Raw genomic sequence first — 19,632 nt, 5'->3', positions numbered from 1 at the left:
TCTATTTATGGTTTCAGATCACTCACTCCATCATGTCATCTCACTTATTCTCTCTCTCTTTCACTGTATGTCTGTTGTCATAGAAACAAACAGGAAGAATGGGACTCAAACGTCACCACTGTCAGCACTGTGAAAAAGCTTTTACAACATCAAAATATTTAAAGATTCATCAGAGAGTTCACACAGGAGAGAAACTTCACAGCTGTGAGCAATGTGAGAAAACTTTTACTCAAGAAAATGCTCTAAAAGTCCACCAACGCATTCATACTGGAGAGAAGCCGTACAGCTGTGACCAATGTGGGAAAACTTTCACTCAAGTCGGTCATCTAAAAAGTCACCAACGCATTCACACTGGAGAGAAGCCATACAGCTGTGACCAATGTGGGAAAACTTTCACTCAAAACAGTGCTCTAAAAAGTCACCAACGCATTCACACTGGAGAGAGGCTGTACAGCTGTGACCAATGTGGGAAAACTTTCACTAGAAATGGTGATCTGAAAGACCACCAACGCATTCACACTGGAGAGAAGCCGTACAGCTGTGACCAATGTGGGAAAACTTTCACTAGAGACCGTAACCGAAAAACCCACCAACGCATTCACACTGGAGAGAAGCCGTACAGCTGTGAGCAATGTGGGAAAACTTTCATTTATGGCAGTACTCTAAAAGACCACCAACGCATTCACACTGGAGAGAAGCAGTACAGCTGTGACCAATGTGGGAAAACTTTCATTAGAAACTGTGATCTAAAAACCCACCAACATATTCACACTGGAGTGAAGCTGTACTGGTGTGACCAATGTGGGAAAACTTTCACTCGAGACAGTCATCTAAATGACCACCAACGCATTCACACTGGAGAGAAACCGTACTGGTGTGAGCAATGTGGGAAAACTTTTATTCGAGACAGTCATCTAAAAACACACCAACGCATTCACACTGGAGAGAAGCCATACTGGTGTGAGCAATGTGGGAAAACTTTCACTCAAGACAGTCATCTAAAAACCCACCAACGCATTCACACTGGAGAGAAGCCGTACAGCTGTGAGCAGTGTGGGAAAACTTTCACTCAAGATAGTCATCTAAAAATCCACCAACACATTCACACTGGAGAGAAGCCATACTGGTGTGACCAATGTGGGAAAACTTTTGCTAGAGACAGTCATCTAAAAAGGCACCAACGCATTCACTCAGCATCATGTTGAACATGTTTCAGAGGCAGGTTAGCACTGTCTCCCTGTCCCCTCTCCATGCCTTTAATAACAGTGTTGTTCTATCCTGAGCTTCTAAGCTGCCAACTGTAACTTAAGAGTCAGTATGTATGCCATTAGTTCATGTTGATCCAAGTCATAGAAGTGCTCAGTGTGAGTCCCGTAATATTGTCAATGTGGAAAAATGAACAGCATTCTTATGCCCGAAATAACTCCTCCCACCTTGCAACTTTATACTACTACTGTGCAAAAAAAATGGCCCAGCTAATATGTATAGTGGTTAAAGGTGTGTCTTGTAAAACTTAAAAAAAAAAACATTGAAATGAGTTTAAAGGAGTTTATGGTGGATTCAGGATTCATTTTTGGTGGTTTTACAGACGATTGAGGAACAGTTGAGTTTAATGGTAATTAGATTTTGAGGAGTAACAGAATGTTTGGGGACAGACTGAGACAAGGTGACCATTAAAATAGGCTAAAACAGGAGATAAAATATTTGGGATGTGAATAAAATTTGGTTTAAAAGAGAATTTAAGGGAACACATGTCTTTATAATGCAAGGCAAGGCAAGTTTATTTTTATAGCACATTTCAACAAGGCAATTCAAAGTGCTTCACATAGAGCATAAAAGGCATCAAGACAGAATATAAAAGCAACACAAGTTAAAAGACATTTAAAAACAATTAAAAAGTCTTAAATTTGTATATAAAAGAAGCTAAAAAAGAACAGATAAAACAAGAGAATAAAAGTTACAGTGCAGTGTAAAATATTAACCCTCAAATTTGGTTTAATAAAAGGCAGCAGCAAACAGAAAAGTCTTCAGCTGTGATTTAAAAGAACTGAGAGTAGCAGATATGTTCCAGATATGTGAAGCATAAAAACTGAACACTGCTTCTCCATGTTTAGTTTTTACTCTGGGGACTGAAAGCAGACCTGTCCCAGATGACCTGAGAGGTCTAGATGGTTCATAATGTAGCAGCAGATCAGAAATGTATTTTGGCCCTAGACCATTCAGTACTTTATAAACCAACAGCAGTAGTCTGAGAACTGGAGTGAGCTATATGATCCACTTTCTTGGTCTTAGTGAGGACTCGAGCAGCAGCGTTCTGAATCAGCTGCAGCTGTCTGATTGATTTTTTAGGGAGACCTGTGAAGACAGCGTTACAATAGTCAAGTCTACTGAAGATAAATGCATGGAAAAGTTTTTTCCAAATCCTGCAGAGACATAAGTCCTTTAATTCTTGATATATTCTTTAGTTGATAGTGGGCTGACTTTGTAATTAATTGTCTTAATGTGCCTGTTGAAATTCAGGTCTGAGTCCATGACTACACCAAGATTTCTGGCTTGGTTTATAGTTTTTAACATTGTCAATTGAAGCCGACTGCTGACTTTTAATAGTTCTTCTTTGGCTCCAAAAACAATTACTTCAGTTTTGTCCTTGTTTAATTGAAGAAAATTCTGGAACATCCAGTGCTTGTATTAGACCATAGTCCCCTGGTGATATGGTTATGTAAATTTGTGTGTCATCTGCATAACTGGTAACATATTTTGTTGTTTTCCATAATCTGAGCCAGTGGAAGCATGTAGATGTTGAACAGAAGAGGCCCCAGAATGGAGCTTTTAGGAACTCTGCATGTCATTTTTGTCTCCACTCAGATGTGTAATTGCCTATAGACACAAAGTAGTCTCTGTCCTTTAAGTAGGACTCAAACCAGTTCAGTACTGTGCCAGAAAGTCCCACCCAGTTTTCTAGTCTGTCTAGTAATATGTTGTGGTCAACCATGTCAAATGTGGCACTGAGATCCAGTAATACTAATACTGTAATTTTGCCACTGTTAGTGTTTAGGTGTATGTCATTGAAGACCTTAACAAGAGCAGTCTTAGTGCTGTGGTGTGGTCGAAATCCTGACTGGAAGACATCAAAATGGTTGTTTAGTGCCACAAAGTTGTTCAGCTGTTAAAAAACAGCTTTTTCAATGATTTTACTTAAAAACGAGAGGTTTGATATGGGCCTATAGTTGCTCATTAGTCAAGTGTTTAGATTGTTCTTTTTTAAGAGTGGCTTGATGAGTTTTCAGGGCCTATGGGAAGACACCTGAGAGAAGAGATGTGTAGAAGATTCCAGTTTGAACATTTGTGTGCGCGCAGATAGCATTCTCAAAGAAAACACAGGAATGATCAGAGAGAGCAACATCAGTCACCCTAACCTTCGAAATGTTCAGACCCTCAGAGATGATTAAGTCCAGAGTTAGCCCCTTGTTGTGTGTGCGCTCTGTCGCATGCTGGCTCAGTCCATAGTTATCAAGAACTTAACACGGTTCTTTAACCCCTGTCCTGGGGGTTGTTAACATGGATATTAAAATTAAAGTCAATATAGATAATAGACAGCAGTTCAGCAAAGTCATCAAAAAAGGTTGCACAGTATTTAGGTGGCCTGTAGTTCACTGCAGTTGTGGTTTGTAGTTCAGTGCCAACAATCTGCTGAACCTCTGGTGGTAGAGGGCCACTGATAAACACCTCAGCATTCAGAGAGCTGACTTTGTTCAACAGATCACTAAAGTCTTGTTTCACAACATCATTGGTCACTATGTGCAGTATGATGTTTTTCACATTTGGTTGTGCAGCCACAATATGCAGGATTCTCTCAGTCATGTCAGAGACCTTGTCCTTGGGAAAGCAGAGTATTTTGGTGTTTTTACTGCACATGCTTCTTAAATCTTTTATAACTCAGTCACCCAAAATCAGAGTTTGAGGCCCAGTCGTTAGCTTTCCCTGTAGCCTCTTACTTTCTGGTTTACTCTCAGTTCTTACCCTGCTGTGTGAAGACGAGAGGTTATCCAGGTTATCAGACGGAGATACAGGGTCTTGCAGCAGTGGAGCGAATCTGTTCTCCAGTTGCACACTCGGTTGTTGGGGAGGTTTGTTGTTAGTTCTCCCCTTTGCAGCTGACCACGGCTGTTTCCTGCTAAGAACAGTGGTTGAAGAGGCACTCTGCCTGGATGATAGTGCAGGCCAACCAGTCGTATCACATATCTCAGGACCCTGGGTTCTGCCTCTTACTCTTCCTCCCATTTTCCTGGGAAATGATTTACTCCTAGGCTTTGTTCCAAGAGAGTTCCAGGGAGGACTAATGCTTGTAGATTTATTATCCGGTTCACAGACTTCCTGTTTCTTGTTTATATGGAGTATAAAGAAGTTTGATTCAGAAGATCTTTGACTATATGTGATATTGAAGTTGACTTTAATTTTAGCTTTGGTATAATTTATATGTAGCTTCAAGCTTAATTTATTATCTATTATTACTCCAAGAAATTTAATGTCAGACACTCTTTCAATTTCTACTCCACTTATCATGAGTTTCTTGTTTGAGTTGGATATTTAAATTCATTAGTTTATTAGAATCAAACCAACTCTTTAGCATTTTCTGTTCTTTTTCCACTGTATCCAAGTTGTTCTAGATTATTACTGCAACAAAATACATTTGTGTCATCTGCAAATAATACAGTTTTTACTATTTTGGAAACCTCACATATATTATTTATGCACAAAATAAACAACAGTGGTCCCAACATTGAGCCCTGGGGAACCCCACAAGTAACCTTCAGTAGTTGTGATTTGAAGTTATTTATTTGAACATACTGGTAACTTTTCTCCAGGTAGCTGCTTAACTAAGAGAGTGCTACCCCTCTAATTTCATATCTTTGTAATTTCTTCAATGATAAGTCATGGTCAACTGTATAAAATGCCTTTTTAAGATCCAGGAATGCCCCCACTGTATATTCTTTATTTGCTATTGCAGTTATTTCATGAGTGCAAACAAAGTTGTCCTATTAGCTCTAAAGCCATATTGCTGTTAATACAGTACATTATATTTTGTGATAAATTCATCCAATCTTTTATAGAATATTTTTTCTAGTATTTTAGAGAACTGTGGAAGTAAGGAAACAGGTCTGTAATTTGAGAGTACACGTCTGTCTCCAGCCTTATGTATAGGTATGACTTTAGCTATTTTCATTTTGCCAGGAAATATACCAGCTTGTAGAGACTGATTGCAAATGTGTGTAGGAGGTTTCCCCACACACTCAATATTTTTAACCATAGCCATATCCATTCTGTTCCAGTCTGTAGATTTCTTACTGTTAGACACATAGATGTATTTCCATTTATAGTTTTACTTTCCACATCATCTCTACTACTAGCCTTTGTAATCTCCTAAACCAAAACCATCTGCAATTAAGTCCGTATCATTAATAGTTGTATTATTCTTTGTGCTAAAATGATTTGAGTATTTTGTTTTTCCCATTCCATTTTTAATATTAAATACTTTCATGTATTTTTAATTCTTTGTTGTCCTCCAGTAATTTGCTGTAATAATCACTTTTGCTGCTTCTCATTACTCTTGTCAGCTTGATTTTATTTCTTATAAGTGTGTTCTACTTCTTTTGTTCTTTTCTTTAAAAAAATGTATATATTGATTTTTCTTCTTGCATGCCTTTTGTATTCCCTTAGAAATTGGCTCTAAAATATTGGCTAACTATTTCCTTACTTTCCTTACTAGAAGACTTTTTTCATAGAGAGCAGTTGTTATAGACAAAAATCTCTCATAGGCTTCATTTACATCTTTAATGCCTTATAATTAAGCACTATCTTAACACCGTATATGAAAGCTTTGCTTCACAGACACATGTTCCTGGGTTTACTGTCGTAGAGGACTAAAGAAACCAGAAAATATTCACATTTAAGAAGCTAAGAATTTTAGTATATTTTCTTTAATGACTCAATGATTAATCAGTTGTCAAAATTGTTGGAGATATTTTGTTGACCAACACATTGATTAACTAAATTTACCTTTTTATGGAGAGTGAAAATAAAAACAACAACAAGTAAAACATAATCAAATAAACTGGTGATGAGGTTTATTTTAGATTTTTGGTTTAGACAGACATTTTTACAGATTCCTGAAGATTACAATCATTCAGTACTTAACACATGTGTCTACATCATGTATATATATATTCACATTTTGAAAAGAACAAACCTCAGCTCTGCTCTTCACAAAAAGCGAAGCACATCGGATTTTACTTCAAAGCCTTGAGTCGTGTTCAGATTTCTGTTTCTCTGTTCAAATCATTTGTTTTTTTTGGAAATACTGAATTAAATCTGTTATACATATTTCTAATCTTGAGGCAACTTCATTCACAATGATTAAACAAAGAGTTCATCAAAACCACAAATTCTATTTCCACATGGTGGAATAATAAAAAAATATATATAAATAGCTAAACGTTCAAATCGTTCCGACACAATTTTGATTTGAGCAGCCGCTGAATAAAAACAGTAGAGACCTTTTTGTAACTGAATTTCGTTGGTAAAATAAACAGCTGGAATATCAACAAACTAACAGTAAAACTGATAGAAACAGCTGAACAATATGATGGAGAACTTATTCATTTGGAGGATTTAGACTCAGGCACTTCACAAAAATGTAAAGGAGAGATTTTTATCTCAACACAACGCATAATCATTGCATTTAAGAAAAAACAAACATGGCTCTGCTGGGTGTTTTTATGTTGCACAGTCATGAATTGTATATTCTAAAGCTTTAAGAAGTAATAAATCAAATTATCAGTGCAGTACAGACAGACATCTGGACACTCAAAATAATTTCAAGACTGTAAAGGACGGCCCGAAAGAAAGTCGAGAGGATTGCAGTGTGTTTGTCTGAAAGTGCTACCTTCACTGTTTTGAAGAATTAGGACAAAAATATAACATTATATCATTAATCATTATAATCTCCAAAACTTGATAAATGATTCTTTTCTTGGCACCATCTTATAGTCTAAAAATGTAGTTAAACTTGGCCTCTACTGTGTCTTCATCCATTAAATCCCTGCTGATCAGCTGTTCGGGACGTCCAGTAAATAAACCAGAGCAGGTAGCCGACTTCCGTCTTTCCTCGCAGCTTCAACTTTTTCCCCCCCCTGAATGGCAGCAGGAGAGGTTTCCCACCATCAGATCACTCACTCCTTTGCCTTGTTCAAGACTAAACAGCGTCATGCAGCAACATCCAAGATGTCTTCTCAACCTCCTCGTCCCTCACGACCTCCAGAAGTTGGAGCTCAGCTGGCCTTTGGGCGGACTGATCTGTCGGCTCTGCAGCGATGTCTACAAGTGCGAAGACAAAAAGTTTTTAAACAAGAAACAAACCAAAATCAGAGAGTCTTATTTTATTTCATCATCACAGTCATATTTTTGATAATTAGAGTAGTGATTATTTTCATGATTCATCTGTTGATTATTTTCTCAATGAATCGATTAGTCGTTTGGTCTATAAAATGTCAGAATGGTGAAAAAATGTCAATCGCTGTTTCCCAAAGATGACACTTAAATGCCTTATTTTGTCCAAACAAACAGTCACAACCCAAAGATATTCAGTTTACTGTCATAGAAGACTAAAGAAACAGAACATTTTTGAGAGGCTGGAACATTTTTTCTTGAGAAATGACTCGAAATGATTAATTGATTGTCAAAATAGTTGGAGATTAATTTAATAGTTGCAACTAACCGCTGCAGCTTTAGATATCTGCTATCTAGAAAAATTGTTGAGGATCATTTTAGGGGAGACGGTGTCACACCTTTCTTCCACTTAAACGGACTGTGATTTATTGTGTGAAGACCTAATTGTGACCTGTGAGTCCACCAAGCAAGGACACTAACTGGTTAGACCTTTTCTATATACTCAATGCGTTGCCTCTATGCACTACCTGTTGGCACCTACATCCTATCAGACTCAGACTTGACTTTATGGTACTTACTCATGTTGTTCTTTCCTGACTAGATCCCTGCTTGTGTTGTATCAGCTCTCAGATGTACATTGCTTTGGATAAAAAGCGTCTCCTACGTTAAATTGTAATTGTATAAGCAAATGCTAACATTAGCAGATATAATGTACCTCTAGAAACTGCTTGAGTCTGATGACTGAGCCCATCTGTCCGCTGCTGGTCACCGCTTCAATCCTGGAGACGCCAAAGAGACATATTCAATACATCAAACAGAAGGAGGTCAGCTCATGGCGACAGCAGCTGGTAAGCTTTACTGCTGCAACATGTTTTAGATGTTAAGTGAGTGTGTACCTGGGGAAGTATTCCTCTTTCAGAAGCAGGATGAGTTTCCAGAACTGCCCCTGATACTGCTTCATCAGAGCATTTCCACAAACCTGAAGGAAACACGAGAGCAAACACAAACATCAACACTGGAGTTTAAGTCACATTTACTCCCACAGCTGCTTTCATTGACCACAGTAATTGAAGAAACTTAATTTCCCTTTATCCCCAGCCTGTTCCAAAGTTTCATGAAAACAACACAGCAACATGATGATGAATATCACTCAGTGGCTCTAAAGAAAATATAAGACACTTAAAAACAAAGTACCAACTAAATACCAGCTACAATCAAAATTAACCTGCATGCATCATATGTTAAGTGCCTGCAATAACAGAACAGATAAATAAACTGACCTACACTCTTTTGAAAGATCAGCAGTAAAACAAAACAATCCCTTCCACATGTTTAAAAAGTAACACTCACCTCCAGGAAGTCGAACAGCAGTGTCGCTGTGATGTCGGCCAGAGGCTCCATATTAAGCATCTGAGCCAACCAACGCCAGCCGTGGTTCAGGCCGTGAGGAAAAGACTGAAACACGACAAATGTGTGACATAAGTCAACAGTGAATAACTTGTACTAGAACATTTCAATATGCCGCTTCACTAAAGGCGGGGACACACATGACGACTGTTGAGATGATTATGAATATGATTCGGTTGCGGTGACCGATCAGAGCTTGAGCGGTTCTGTTCCAGTCTGGTTCAGTCGGCGGATAAACGTCATACAGTGTGTGATATGTAAAGACTCTAATCTTACAAATGTCCACAAGTCCTTCTCATGAAGATTTGACCAAAACATATTTGATTTTTGGGACTGATGACGGGTCAGAGAGCACAGTAAACTCGGCAGCTACACATTTCTCCGTTCTGTATTTCTCTGTTTTGTGTCGTCAGGTTAGGCTAACCCATTGTTGCTAACTTTGAAGCTAACCCCCTTCACACCCTCACTAACACCCCCGTTTTCACAGGTAATTTGTTAGTCTGTCCCTCCTGCCGCAGGAAATAATGGATTACTCTTGGAAAGCTATTGATGACGCACTTTTCTCCTTATGAAAATAACACAGAGATTATTCGACCAATGAGAATTTAGTCAGACGAGAGCATATCGACCAGTCGACCAGCAGACCACAGCCCTACTAATCTTGTTAACTCTTTGTGTTCATTTTGGTTCTACATTTGTCTCTTTTCATTCTGAAATGAATGAATGCACTAAGAGGGACCTCAACAGGAAGTGAGATAGTTCTTACCCCCTGTTTGGAGCCGTAGGGCCACCTCAGCTGGATCACGGCGGCGTAGAGGCGGATCATCCCAGACATCCTCTTCAGGAAACTGTCCTGACCTTCGACCCCGGAGTCGTCCACACGGTAACCAAGAATTCTGTTGAAGAGAGGGAAAACCCCACCAAATACGTATATTTTCTATGTAAAAATTATTTTCTTCTTTTTTCATTCATTCAGGATTTATCAAACGAGCCGTGAGAGCCGTGTGACGACACTGACCTCTGATACTCCTCCACAGGCGTGCCGTCCTTCATCGGAGGGTAGTTTGGGACTGCATACGGGCATTTCTTGTGCAGGTGGGCGAGGATGAGGTCTCCCACCCGGGGGTGCAGCTCCCAGACTCCGGACGCCACCACAGCGATGGGGAACGCTGCTTCGTGGTGAGATGCTACTTCCTCCTCTCCTTGTTTCTACAAGGGAAAATGAGGTTGTCAAGGTACAGTAGCCGGGATGTGTGCACAATCATTCGCACACACAAACAGATGTTTACACACTGGATTTTATACTTCAGACTGTTACAAACCCATTTCCCATGTGCAAGGACATCAAATTCAGGTCAATGTAAAAGTTTATTTGCCACATGCACATGTAATAAAATGCAATTATAATGGAAGGTTGCTAGTTATTTTAATAATTCTTTTTACATCCGTTGCTGCTAGTTTGCTAAATTACCTTGTGGATCAGGGAGATTTGGCCTATAATTTGTGAAAATTCTTTTTACAAAGCCAAAAACGTTGTTCCTGATGTATTTGAGAGGAGTCCTGTTTCAGTGGAAAGGGTAAGGACGTGTCAATCCACATCACACACAAACAAAGCACTATTTGAGAGATAGTGCCAGTGTCATTTCTAGTGTAATTACTCATGTAGTAAATTTATCTGTAAGTCAGGGTAAATTCCCATGACAGCCATAATTTTAAACAAGTATTTGGTATTTATTAAATGCATCCCCTCAACAAGGTAACAGATTCATAATGAAATAAGCTCTGTAGTAAATTTTTGTGTGATTACATCTGTAAAAATGCCTTTTATTATATTCAATAAATTATGCTCTCAAATTGATATACCACGCTCTTGAATAAAGATGGGGAAATAGTTCCTGCTGGAGGCTAGCAGCTCCAGGCTACATTAGCCGCTACTAGCATAACACACCTGAATTTCACACCGAATTAGCAGTGGTTGAGTTGGATTGTGGGTAATGTAAGAGCCAGGTTTTGTGGTGAATCACCACCCACCGACAAGTCTACTAACTCGCTTACACAAACACAGATGGGATATGTAGTGGTAGCAACGATACACATGAGTTAGGTATATAAACTGCATCATTTCTACGGTCTACAGGATTTGTGTGACGACGTATCAAACGGCAACAGACAAACTCACCACAAACTTCTCAGCCAGTTTGTAGCTGACGAAGTCCAGGCCCTGCGGATGCTGGGAGGTGGAGACAGACTTCCCCCCCGACACCACCGCCCGTCCCGACAGCAGCTTGTCGATCTTATCAAAGATTTCTCTGAGCTGAGATCCGGAGTTGCTGGAGATTTGACTGACAGGGATGGTGGCTGCCTTCTGAAGCTCCAGCTTCAGTTTCTTTGTCTGAGTGCAGAGAAGAGAAATTAAGCACAGAGTCCCAGTTATGAATAAATTATTATCATCACTGTCCTTTATTTATTGCCACAGCAGTGCTTAACATGATGGCTTATTCTTAGACCATATAGTTCCTGATTCAAATGAAAATTGTGCCAATTTTAGACTTTTATGTTTTTATTTTACTGCTATTTCATGCAGCAAATCTCTACCAAAGTGCCTTTTACCAGGAGGCTGGTGGGAATTTCATGGTTAGATTATAAGCATTCATGGAGAGAAGCACAAACCCACCTGGTTGTCTTTCGGGGAGTTGAGTTGTTCGAAGGACTGAGCGCACTGAGCAGCTGACGCCTGCAGCTCCTTGTACCATTTCAATGTGCTGTCTTCAGCGCTGTTCTGCAGCCCTGTGGGAAGATAATTACTGTCAAATATTGGATTCTGTCTGCCAGCATGACACATCAAAAAATATTAAGCTTCACCATCTTTGAAATTAAATTAGACAAATTTGTGTGAATGTGAATTTTCTGTGGATCTGTCCGTATGTAAACTGTTCATTCTTGAACACACGTCTCACTTGAAAAAGAGATCATGATCTCAATGAAACTACCTTGACTAAAGAATTCAATAAAAATCAAATAAGTCTTGACTTTGACTGACTTTAAACCTGCATTAATTTTTCTGTTCACTAGGGGGCAGCAGAAACAACTTGTGAACACTGACGTATCATCAACTTTAAGTTGACATGTTGAACTTGTTAGCAAACAGTTGCTTATTTCCACATCCAGCAGTTACGGAGCAACATTATCATTCATGTGGAGTCGTGTTTCTGTCCACCTGGTGAATATAAGTCCAATATTTACTCTCTTTTAGCTCTGTTTTTACTCTCTACCAACTCCTGAGGGAAATATCTGGCTCTTTAGCTGCTAAATGCTCCACTATGTTCACCAGCTAGTCTACAGCTAACTGTGTCTGTTTGTCGTTTGGTGCTGAGCAGGTAGTGTACAGCGGCTTTTTAGAGCTTTTTCTCTAAAAACAGCTGCCTGCTGCAGCCAAAAATGACACTACGAGAGCACTGAGAGTGAAATAAAGCAGTAAAGTTGCAGCTGGACAGATAAACAATGAGCTGAAACTCACTATAAAGCTCCGTAAAGCCGAGAGGAGCTGCAGAGTCTCTGATAATTCTCTGTAGGTTCATCACTACGAGCCACGACCAACACATTACACACTGTTAGCTCAAAATATATATTACAGTCGCTTTAACTATATCAAAATAAATCATCAAAATCAATTTTTGTAACTTTACAGCTTCCCAACATGTTTTTTTCCCCCCAGCTTACAGGTTGCACCAAAGATTTCCTTCCATCCAGTGAGTAAGTGTGTTCAACATTCTTACAGCAACAAATTTTTTGAGCGAACTCTTGACTGAAATGTTAAAGTTCTGAGTGTTTTCCATGTAGTGCCATTCTCTCTCTCTCTCTCTCTCACCTTTCCTCTGTGCCTTCTCTTTGGCCGACTGCGCCGCCTTCTTCTGCGCTTCTTGCTGCGCCTGCTGCTCCACCTGCTTCCTGCGCTCCTCTTCATCCTCCTGCTCCTTCTTCTTCCTCTCCTGAACCTTAGCCACCTCCTCCTGCATCAACCGGATCAGAGCCCTCATCTCGTGGAGGGCTCGCTCCGCCACGGTCATGTCCTCCACGCTGGGAAACTCTCCCTGTAAAAAAAGAGACATTAAAGCATCGTATTTCCTCTCACTCTCCGGGAAGAAGCCCCCCGATCCTAAACCTGAAATTAAACCGACCTCTGCTGTCTTTCGGACCACTTCGGACACCTGGGAGCAGAGCTGGTTCCCGCGGGTGCTGTAGGAGCTGAGGCTGGCCGGCGGGAGGTTAGTCTTGGTCTGAGTGGACGGCTCCAGCAGCTGGTTGAGTTGCAGGATCTCCTCTTGAATGGTGTTGAGGTTACGCAGCCTCTCCCTGCCTTCCGCCTGACGCTGTCGCTCCAGCTCCGCCTCACGCATGCGCTGCTGCTCCGCCTCCCTCAGCCGCAGGTTCAGGATCTGACGGCACAGAGGACACCATCTCGACACCGGACTTCACGATGTTTCCAGACAACAATCTTTGGGTGTTACTCGCTCCAGCATCCTTTCTACATGTGAACTTATGATCATACCTTCATCCTGTGTCGTTGCTCTTCCTTCAGCTTCTCTTGACGCCCGATGCTCTCCTTCGTTCTAGAAAGTTAAAAGCCGTTTAGTGGAAAACCAGACAACACATAACATTTTTTTTTACAGAAATGTTAATCTTTGCCTGGTGAGTCTTACTCTCTGTCCATCATGTCCCTCATGCTCTGGTACTCCTGCCTCTGCTTCAACTCCATGAACTCCTCGAAGCGCTTCAGCTGCTCTGACCCGGAGCTCGCCACCGCCGCCATCAGCTTCTCCTGCACCTCCTGCCGCAGTTTGAGTGCCACCTGTTGCCGACAGATTTAAGACATCAGGGTGAGACCGCAAAGCTTCCTGTCTGCATGTCAGCGTCACATCTCAACATTCACATATACATTAAACAGGTTACAACCATATATCATATAAAACAGGCAAGAAATTGTCTTAAAGTTTCACTGAGGAGGAATCTGTTTGTTTAAAAAGTCAAAGTCTAAATGTCCAACTTTGTTTATGCTTCAACATGTATATAAAAGGTTGTAAGAAGGTTGATATTTACATTCTTAAAAATCATAAATGAGTCAAAGAAATAAACAAGAATCTCCAGTGATAATTAAGTAAAAACTAAAATAATGAACAAAAATATCAATTAAAATTACTTAAAAATTTAAAAAGTCCATTCAAAATAATGCTTTTATATATGAAAAGTAGTAGTAGTATTAACAAAACCATTAAAGGACAAAGCTGGCAATTTTCCATATTCTTCTTATTGTCAACAAACCTCATGTGCAAAACCAAAACAACAATGTATTGATCTACATACAAGTAGAGCTGCAACGATTAGTCGATAAGTCAATCAACATAAAATTAATCGCCAAATATTTTGATAATTGTTTTGAATCATTTTTTAAAAGAAAAAAACTGTCAGTTGGGACAAAACAAGACATTCTATGTTGCTCCGGGAAATGGTGATCAACATTTTTCACCATTTTTAAGACATAACAACTTATCGATTAATCGTGAAAATAATCGACAGATCGATTATGAAAATAATTGTTAGTTGCAGCCCTACTAACAAGTATTGTGTGTGCATCCAAAGCCTGATATATATCTTATTCCTCTGTGCCGTAGAGCTTTGTTGTTTTCCAAAAACTATTAAAAAACACGTCAGTGAGTCACACCGCTGCACTGGGTGACATGTTCCTTCATTATGAAGAGTTTGATCACGTTAGTTTGCTTGGAAACGGCTCCAAAGACTAATAACAGCGATCAGGTTTTCATTCTCTGGAGAGTAGTTCTGTGTAAGGCAGACGCTACTGAGCATGTGCAGGAACATGATTCTGTTTACAGCTTCACTAGCTTGTTTGTGCTACATAACAAAACCTCTGGACTTTGTTCTACATTATAAATTTTTCAAAGAACTTCAGTAGTTCTTGGACAACGACGGAGGTCTACGGCACAGAGGAATAAGATATATATAAGATATATATCAGGCTTTGGACACACACACACAATACTCCTTAGTGGATCAATTCATTGTTGGTTTGGTTCTGCAAATCACCAGCCTTCTCCTTTAATGGTTTTATTTGGATGTCAGATGTCAGACATCTTCAAACGTCTTGTTTTGTCCGACCAACAGGCCGTTTGAGAGGTTGGACAAAGAGAATGTTTGGTATTTTTTACTTTAATCTATTAATCGATTATCAAAACTGATCGCATTTCTTTTGCTTCACTAATCCATTAAGTCGACTGATTGTTTCTTGAATAATCTGATTCATGCATTTCTTCCCTCCAAGGTGAGATGTAACGTCCAAAAATGAAACATTACTCTTTAATCAACACTGTTTTATATGTGTGCACATAAATGCTCACATCCTTGTTTAAAATACACTTAATTACAATAATCAATAACCATTAAATATTGTTCAGGAAACAAACAGCTGTTAAGGTGATCTTATAGCTCCGTCTCTGACCTTGGCCTTTTCTCGTTGTTCCTCCTCAAATTTGATGATGCGGCCGGCCGTCTCCATGGCTTTGGGCGACAGCAGGGAGATGGCGGGTAACGACGCGGGACTGGAGACTTCACCGACGTCCGCCTCCGTGTCTTCATCCTTCGCCTCGTGACTACCAGCCTGCAGCACGTTAACCTGAGGTTAAAAGATGGAGGCAGAAAGTCAGGAGGGTAGATGAATTCAAAAGGAGAAATGGAAAAATATAAAGTAGGGAAGAAAACATCAAATCCAGCTTCATTTACAACATTTTAAATCTCAATAATATATTTCAAATAAAGATTATTTACGCACTAAACATAAAAAAGGAACAAATGTGTGAAAAGCTGCCAGTTTTTGTGATATAAATTTTTCAGTAACTGAATTTAATTAATTTCAATTCAACATTGTCCTCTTTACAACCACATTTTATTATTTACCTTCTCTTATTACATCCAATTAAATTACCAGCTTATACAGTAGGGAGAGCTATTTTGATAATTGAATGATTGTTTTTCATTTTTAAAGCAAAAAATGCCAATTATTCAGTGGTTAAAACTCCTCTGTGTCACACATGACGATAAACTGAATATCTTCATATTTGACACTGTTGATCAGACAAAATAAGACTTTTGAAGACGTCTCTTTGAGCTTTACAGGACCAGTGTGAAGGATTTAGTGGCATCTAGTGGTGAGGCTGCAGATTGCAACCAACTGAATACCCCTCCTCTCCCCTCCCCTCCCCTCCCCTCCCCTCCCAAGCATGTAGGAGAACCTACAGTGTCCGAGAAAGGTCCTCACTAGAGCCAGTGTTTGGTTTGTCCGTTCTGGGCTACTGTAGAAACATGGCGGTGAAACATTGCGGGCTCTGTGGAAAAAGACCTGCTCCCTCTGTAGATATAAAGGGCTCATTCTAAGGTTTCCAAGTCATGTGACTTCACCTGTCTGCATTAATCATGTGACTACTACTTGTCTGTACTGATCATGTGATTACTTGCCAACATATATATATATATATATATATATATATATACGAAGCAGCCTAAAGGCGGTCATTTTGTACTTTCCCTGATGACCATTTAAAAACCGAAGTAGTAAAATTAGTAAATTAATCAACATTTAATTTAAATAATGCAGTAAAAACTTAAAATAAAAGACAACTTTGCCAATTTATAACTAATAATAATAAAATCGACTTATTCTGTCTTTAAATGGTGGATTAATAAATGAATTTTAAATTGAATTTCAAAGCAAATTTAATTTTCAAAGGTTTTTAAATTGAAATTTTTGTACTTCCGTTTACTAATGTGTCTACATATCATATTCTGTCTCATAATTAATTTGTTCCTGCTTTAATATTAAGTGAGTAACTAAAATAACAAAAAATTGCTTAATGAAATGTGGCTGAAAGCTTCAAAATCATAAAAAAAAGTGGCACTTTTGGTTATTCTTCTTTTCAAGCTGCTGTTTCCAAGATCAACAATGAACCTCAAGCTCAAGTTTTATTGTGTTTTTGGATGAATTTTCCTTTAACCTTCCGGAAATTACAATCTTTTCTCTCCCATACAAAAAAAAAAAAAAACGCAGGGAAATGGGCTTTTATTCAGATGTGGAGGAGGACAGACGTACCTGCTCATGCTCACTCTTTAAAGACGTGGTTACAGAAAGTGTGGCGTGCTTGGCGGTGATGTCGGGGATGGATCCTGTGGAGGAAATGGAGGCTGGGATCTGCTCAGAGAGACCGGGACTGGAGTCTCCGGAGCTGGAGCCCAGTAAGCAGGACCTCTGCGGGGGCAAAGAGCCAAGACGCTGCAATATGACTCCGGAGTGAGAGGACAAGCTGATGGCCTCTTTACAACCTGCCAAAATATCCTGCAAAAACAAACACATTAAAACTCAAGTCATGAATGTGTTTAAACACAGAAACAGTACGTGTCAAAGGTCTGAATGAAACAGGGTTAACAAAAACAGGCAACAAAAGGACACAGAGTGTGAGTCTAGAAGAAGAAATCTGGTTTATTTTGGTATATTTTTTAAGAACGAGTGACCACGCAGTAAGCTCCAAAACTGTGATCTTATTGTATCACGGTCACGGATGTGTCAACCAGCCTGCAAATGTCAGATACAGCCTAAAATATACACACACACACACACTACACTGTGAAAATCTGCAATCAGTGACGTTACCAGTAAGATAAAATGTACAACTTTCCTGTCTACTTAACTAGACAGGAACTTACTTTTCAGCATAAAATAACTCACTAATATTGACCAAACATTGCCCTTTGTTTAGTTGTTCAAATTCTGACGTTAAGACGTTTGAGTTGATGAAAAAGCTCATTAAGGTTCAGCTTTAAAAGCAGCAGCAAGTTTGGGGCTTTTCTGCCCAGTGTTTCGTCTCTCAGGCAACATAAAGGCTCCTCTAACCTACTAATTAGTGGAGTCTTGATGGGGTCACATGCAGCTTGAGAGAAGGCTCTGATGTACATGTTTTTCAGGAAAGAATATAGTATAATTACTGTTTCAATATACTGTTTACAATGTGCAATTATAATAATAGCCTCCAACAAATATACTGGATCTGAACAACAATCAAAGATAAGGCAGTAAAGGCTCTTTTTAGCTTTTAGTAAAGATGCAAACAGCCTTATATATCATAAAAAAGTCAGAAAATATGTTATCTTTTCTTACTACTTGAGTTTACTCTGAAGACATATTCACAAAGCTGCTGAGAGCAACTTTTACTGAGGAAGTGAAACATCTAGAGTTGACCCCGTTGCTACAGTATGGGATGTGATCTTGAAGAATCCATCACTACTAATGTGTCCCCCCACTTCTGGAGTTAAACCTAAACCCTTATAGCCACCAGGTGAACTGTGTATCTGTGTGAATTGGAAACAAACCAATAAATCAGCCAATTTTTTAGCCCATCTCAGATACATTGGTCTGGATCAGTGGTTCCCAACCTTTTTGACCTGTGTCCCCTTAAAATAAAGCAAAGTCTACCTGCGACCCCTCGTCGCATGTTGCATTGTCTACCAGTTAAGCTATTAATTATTGTCTTTATTCATCTGTTAATTGTTTTGTCCATAAAATGTCAGAAAATGCTGAAAAATGTTACAAAAGTTATATCTTCTAACAGCCCAAAACCCAAAAATATTCCGTTTATCATGTTTCACAAACATTTGAGAAGCTGACACGAGCTTATTTTTTCATTTTTGCTTAAAAAATAACTAAAACGATTATTCAATTATGAAAATAGTTGCTGATGAATCTTCTGTAGATCGACTAACGTTGCAGCTCTAGAAAGAGGACTTATTTTGTTTTATTTGAATAACTTTTAGATGCTTGAGGACGTAAAACACAGTAATACGAAGAAAGCTTGACAAAAGAATCACAATTTTGTGTGTCCAAAATATGTTTTTAATCATCTCACGACCCCTTGTTGGGGTCCACTGGTCTAGATCAGCCGATAAATATCAAAAGTATGTTTATAAACTGCGTCACAATTCTGTGTCCACTTACAGATTTTAGAGTAATTAAACGATGGAGAACAACTTCTACTTCTTGCTCAATAATTTTAGGTTAAGAGTCAGAAACAGATAACTAAATAAATGATAAATAAACAGCGTTGACTACTTTAAGACGAATCGGAGAAGTATTGAAGATTTATCAAACAACGGAGGTTAACTGTCCTCACTGCAGAGCTAAATGGTTAAAGGGTCTCTTTAATCAATGATTAGTTAAGTTAACTAGCTCTAGAAACAGAGATATTTAGCCTGGTTAACGTTAGTAAGGATGTATTAAGGAGAGCATCAGCCATTACTCAGCTAATATCTGAGCTAACATTAACTCACCTCGCCCCGCTCCAACCAGTAAGGGTTGAATGTGATATTTCCTTTTGGGGAGTTTTTTAAAGCCTCTAAAGTTTCCCATCGTCGACTTTCAGCAGGCATGACGACAGACCAGTAAACAAAACTAACAACTAACCAACTAACGACAAACAAGTTACATTCAGCTAAGTTTTGAACATGCCGGATGAGGTTACAGCAATTACAATCCGACGAGAAACCGCCCGCTTAAACTGCCGAGACGCTCAATGGTTCCGGCTCTTATTTATTATTACTCACAATACAGTTTTTTTTTCATTTGGACAGCATTCATAATTATAACGGAGTATTAGGGCGAAATTGAGAGGAAAAAAGTCTGATTTCGAGAATAAGGTCCAGAAAAATGTAATTGCCTATTTAAGG

The 19,632-nt window shown here is 39.1% G+C and overlaps 2 protein-coding genes across 2 annotated transcripts in view; one reads left to right on the top strand and one right to left on the bottom strand.

Moving 5' to 3' along the window:
• LOC122967725 overlaps nt 1-1,802 on the top strand; it is a 68,466-nt gene extending 66,664 nt beyond the window's left edge. Inside the window, 1 exon segment of the mRNA XM_044332517.1 lies at nt 287-1,802. Coding sequence (XP_044188452.1) covers nt 287-1,205 — 919 coding nt within the window. The 3' untranslated portion in view covers nt 1,206-1,802.
• A 4,306-nt stretch (nt 1,803-6,108) lies between these two features.
• gle1 (GLE1 RNA export mediator) lies at nt 6,109-19,428 on the bottom strand. Its single transcript, XM_044332590.1, has 15 exons — nt 19,237-19,428; nt 17,009-17,251; nt 15,365-15,538; nt 13,554-13,702; nt 13,403-13,463; nt 13,032-13,289; nt 12,722-12,944; nt 11,528-11,640; nt 11,033-11,245; nt 9,872-10,062; nt 9,620-9,749; nt 8,797-8,901; nt 8,343-8,425; nt 8,162-8,225; nt 6,109-7,374 (listed from the first exon to the last, which is right to left on the bottom strand). The coding sequence occupies exons 1-15, from the start codon at nt 19,333-19,335 to the stop codon at nt 7,306-7,308; spliced, it is 2,175 nt and encodes a 724-aa protein (XP_044188525.1). The 5' UTR covers nt 19,336-19,428; the 3' UTR covers nt 6,109-7,305.
• Nucleotides 19,429-19,632: the final 204 nt, after the last annotated feature.

The sequence above is a fragment of the Thunnus albacares genome, chromosome 2 (assembly GCF_914725855.1).
Source record: "Thunnus albacares chromosome 2, fThuAlb1.1, whole genome shotgun sequence".
NCBI classification, from domain to species: Eukaryota; Metazoa; Chordata; class Actinopteri; order Scombriformes; family Scombridae; genus Thunnus; species Thunnus albacares.
This window is presented reverse-complemented; position numbering and strand designations above follow the sequence as displayed.

Bases quoted from the DNA above. Each gene is read 5' to 3' on its own strand.
- gle1 (XM_044332590.1), bottom strand. From the start codon at position 19,335: ATGCCTGCTGAAAGTCGACGATGGGAAACTTTAGAGGCTTTAAAAAAC. The intron at 17,252-19,236 runs GTGAGTTAATGT...TTGTTTTTGCAG, and splicing joins ACTGGTTGGAGCGGGGCGAG to GATATTTTGGCAGGTTGTAA. The intron at 13,464-13,553 runs GTAAGACTCACC...TTAACTTTCTAG, and splicing joins AGGGACATGATGGACAGAGA to AACGAAGGAGAGCATCGGGC.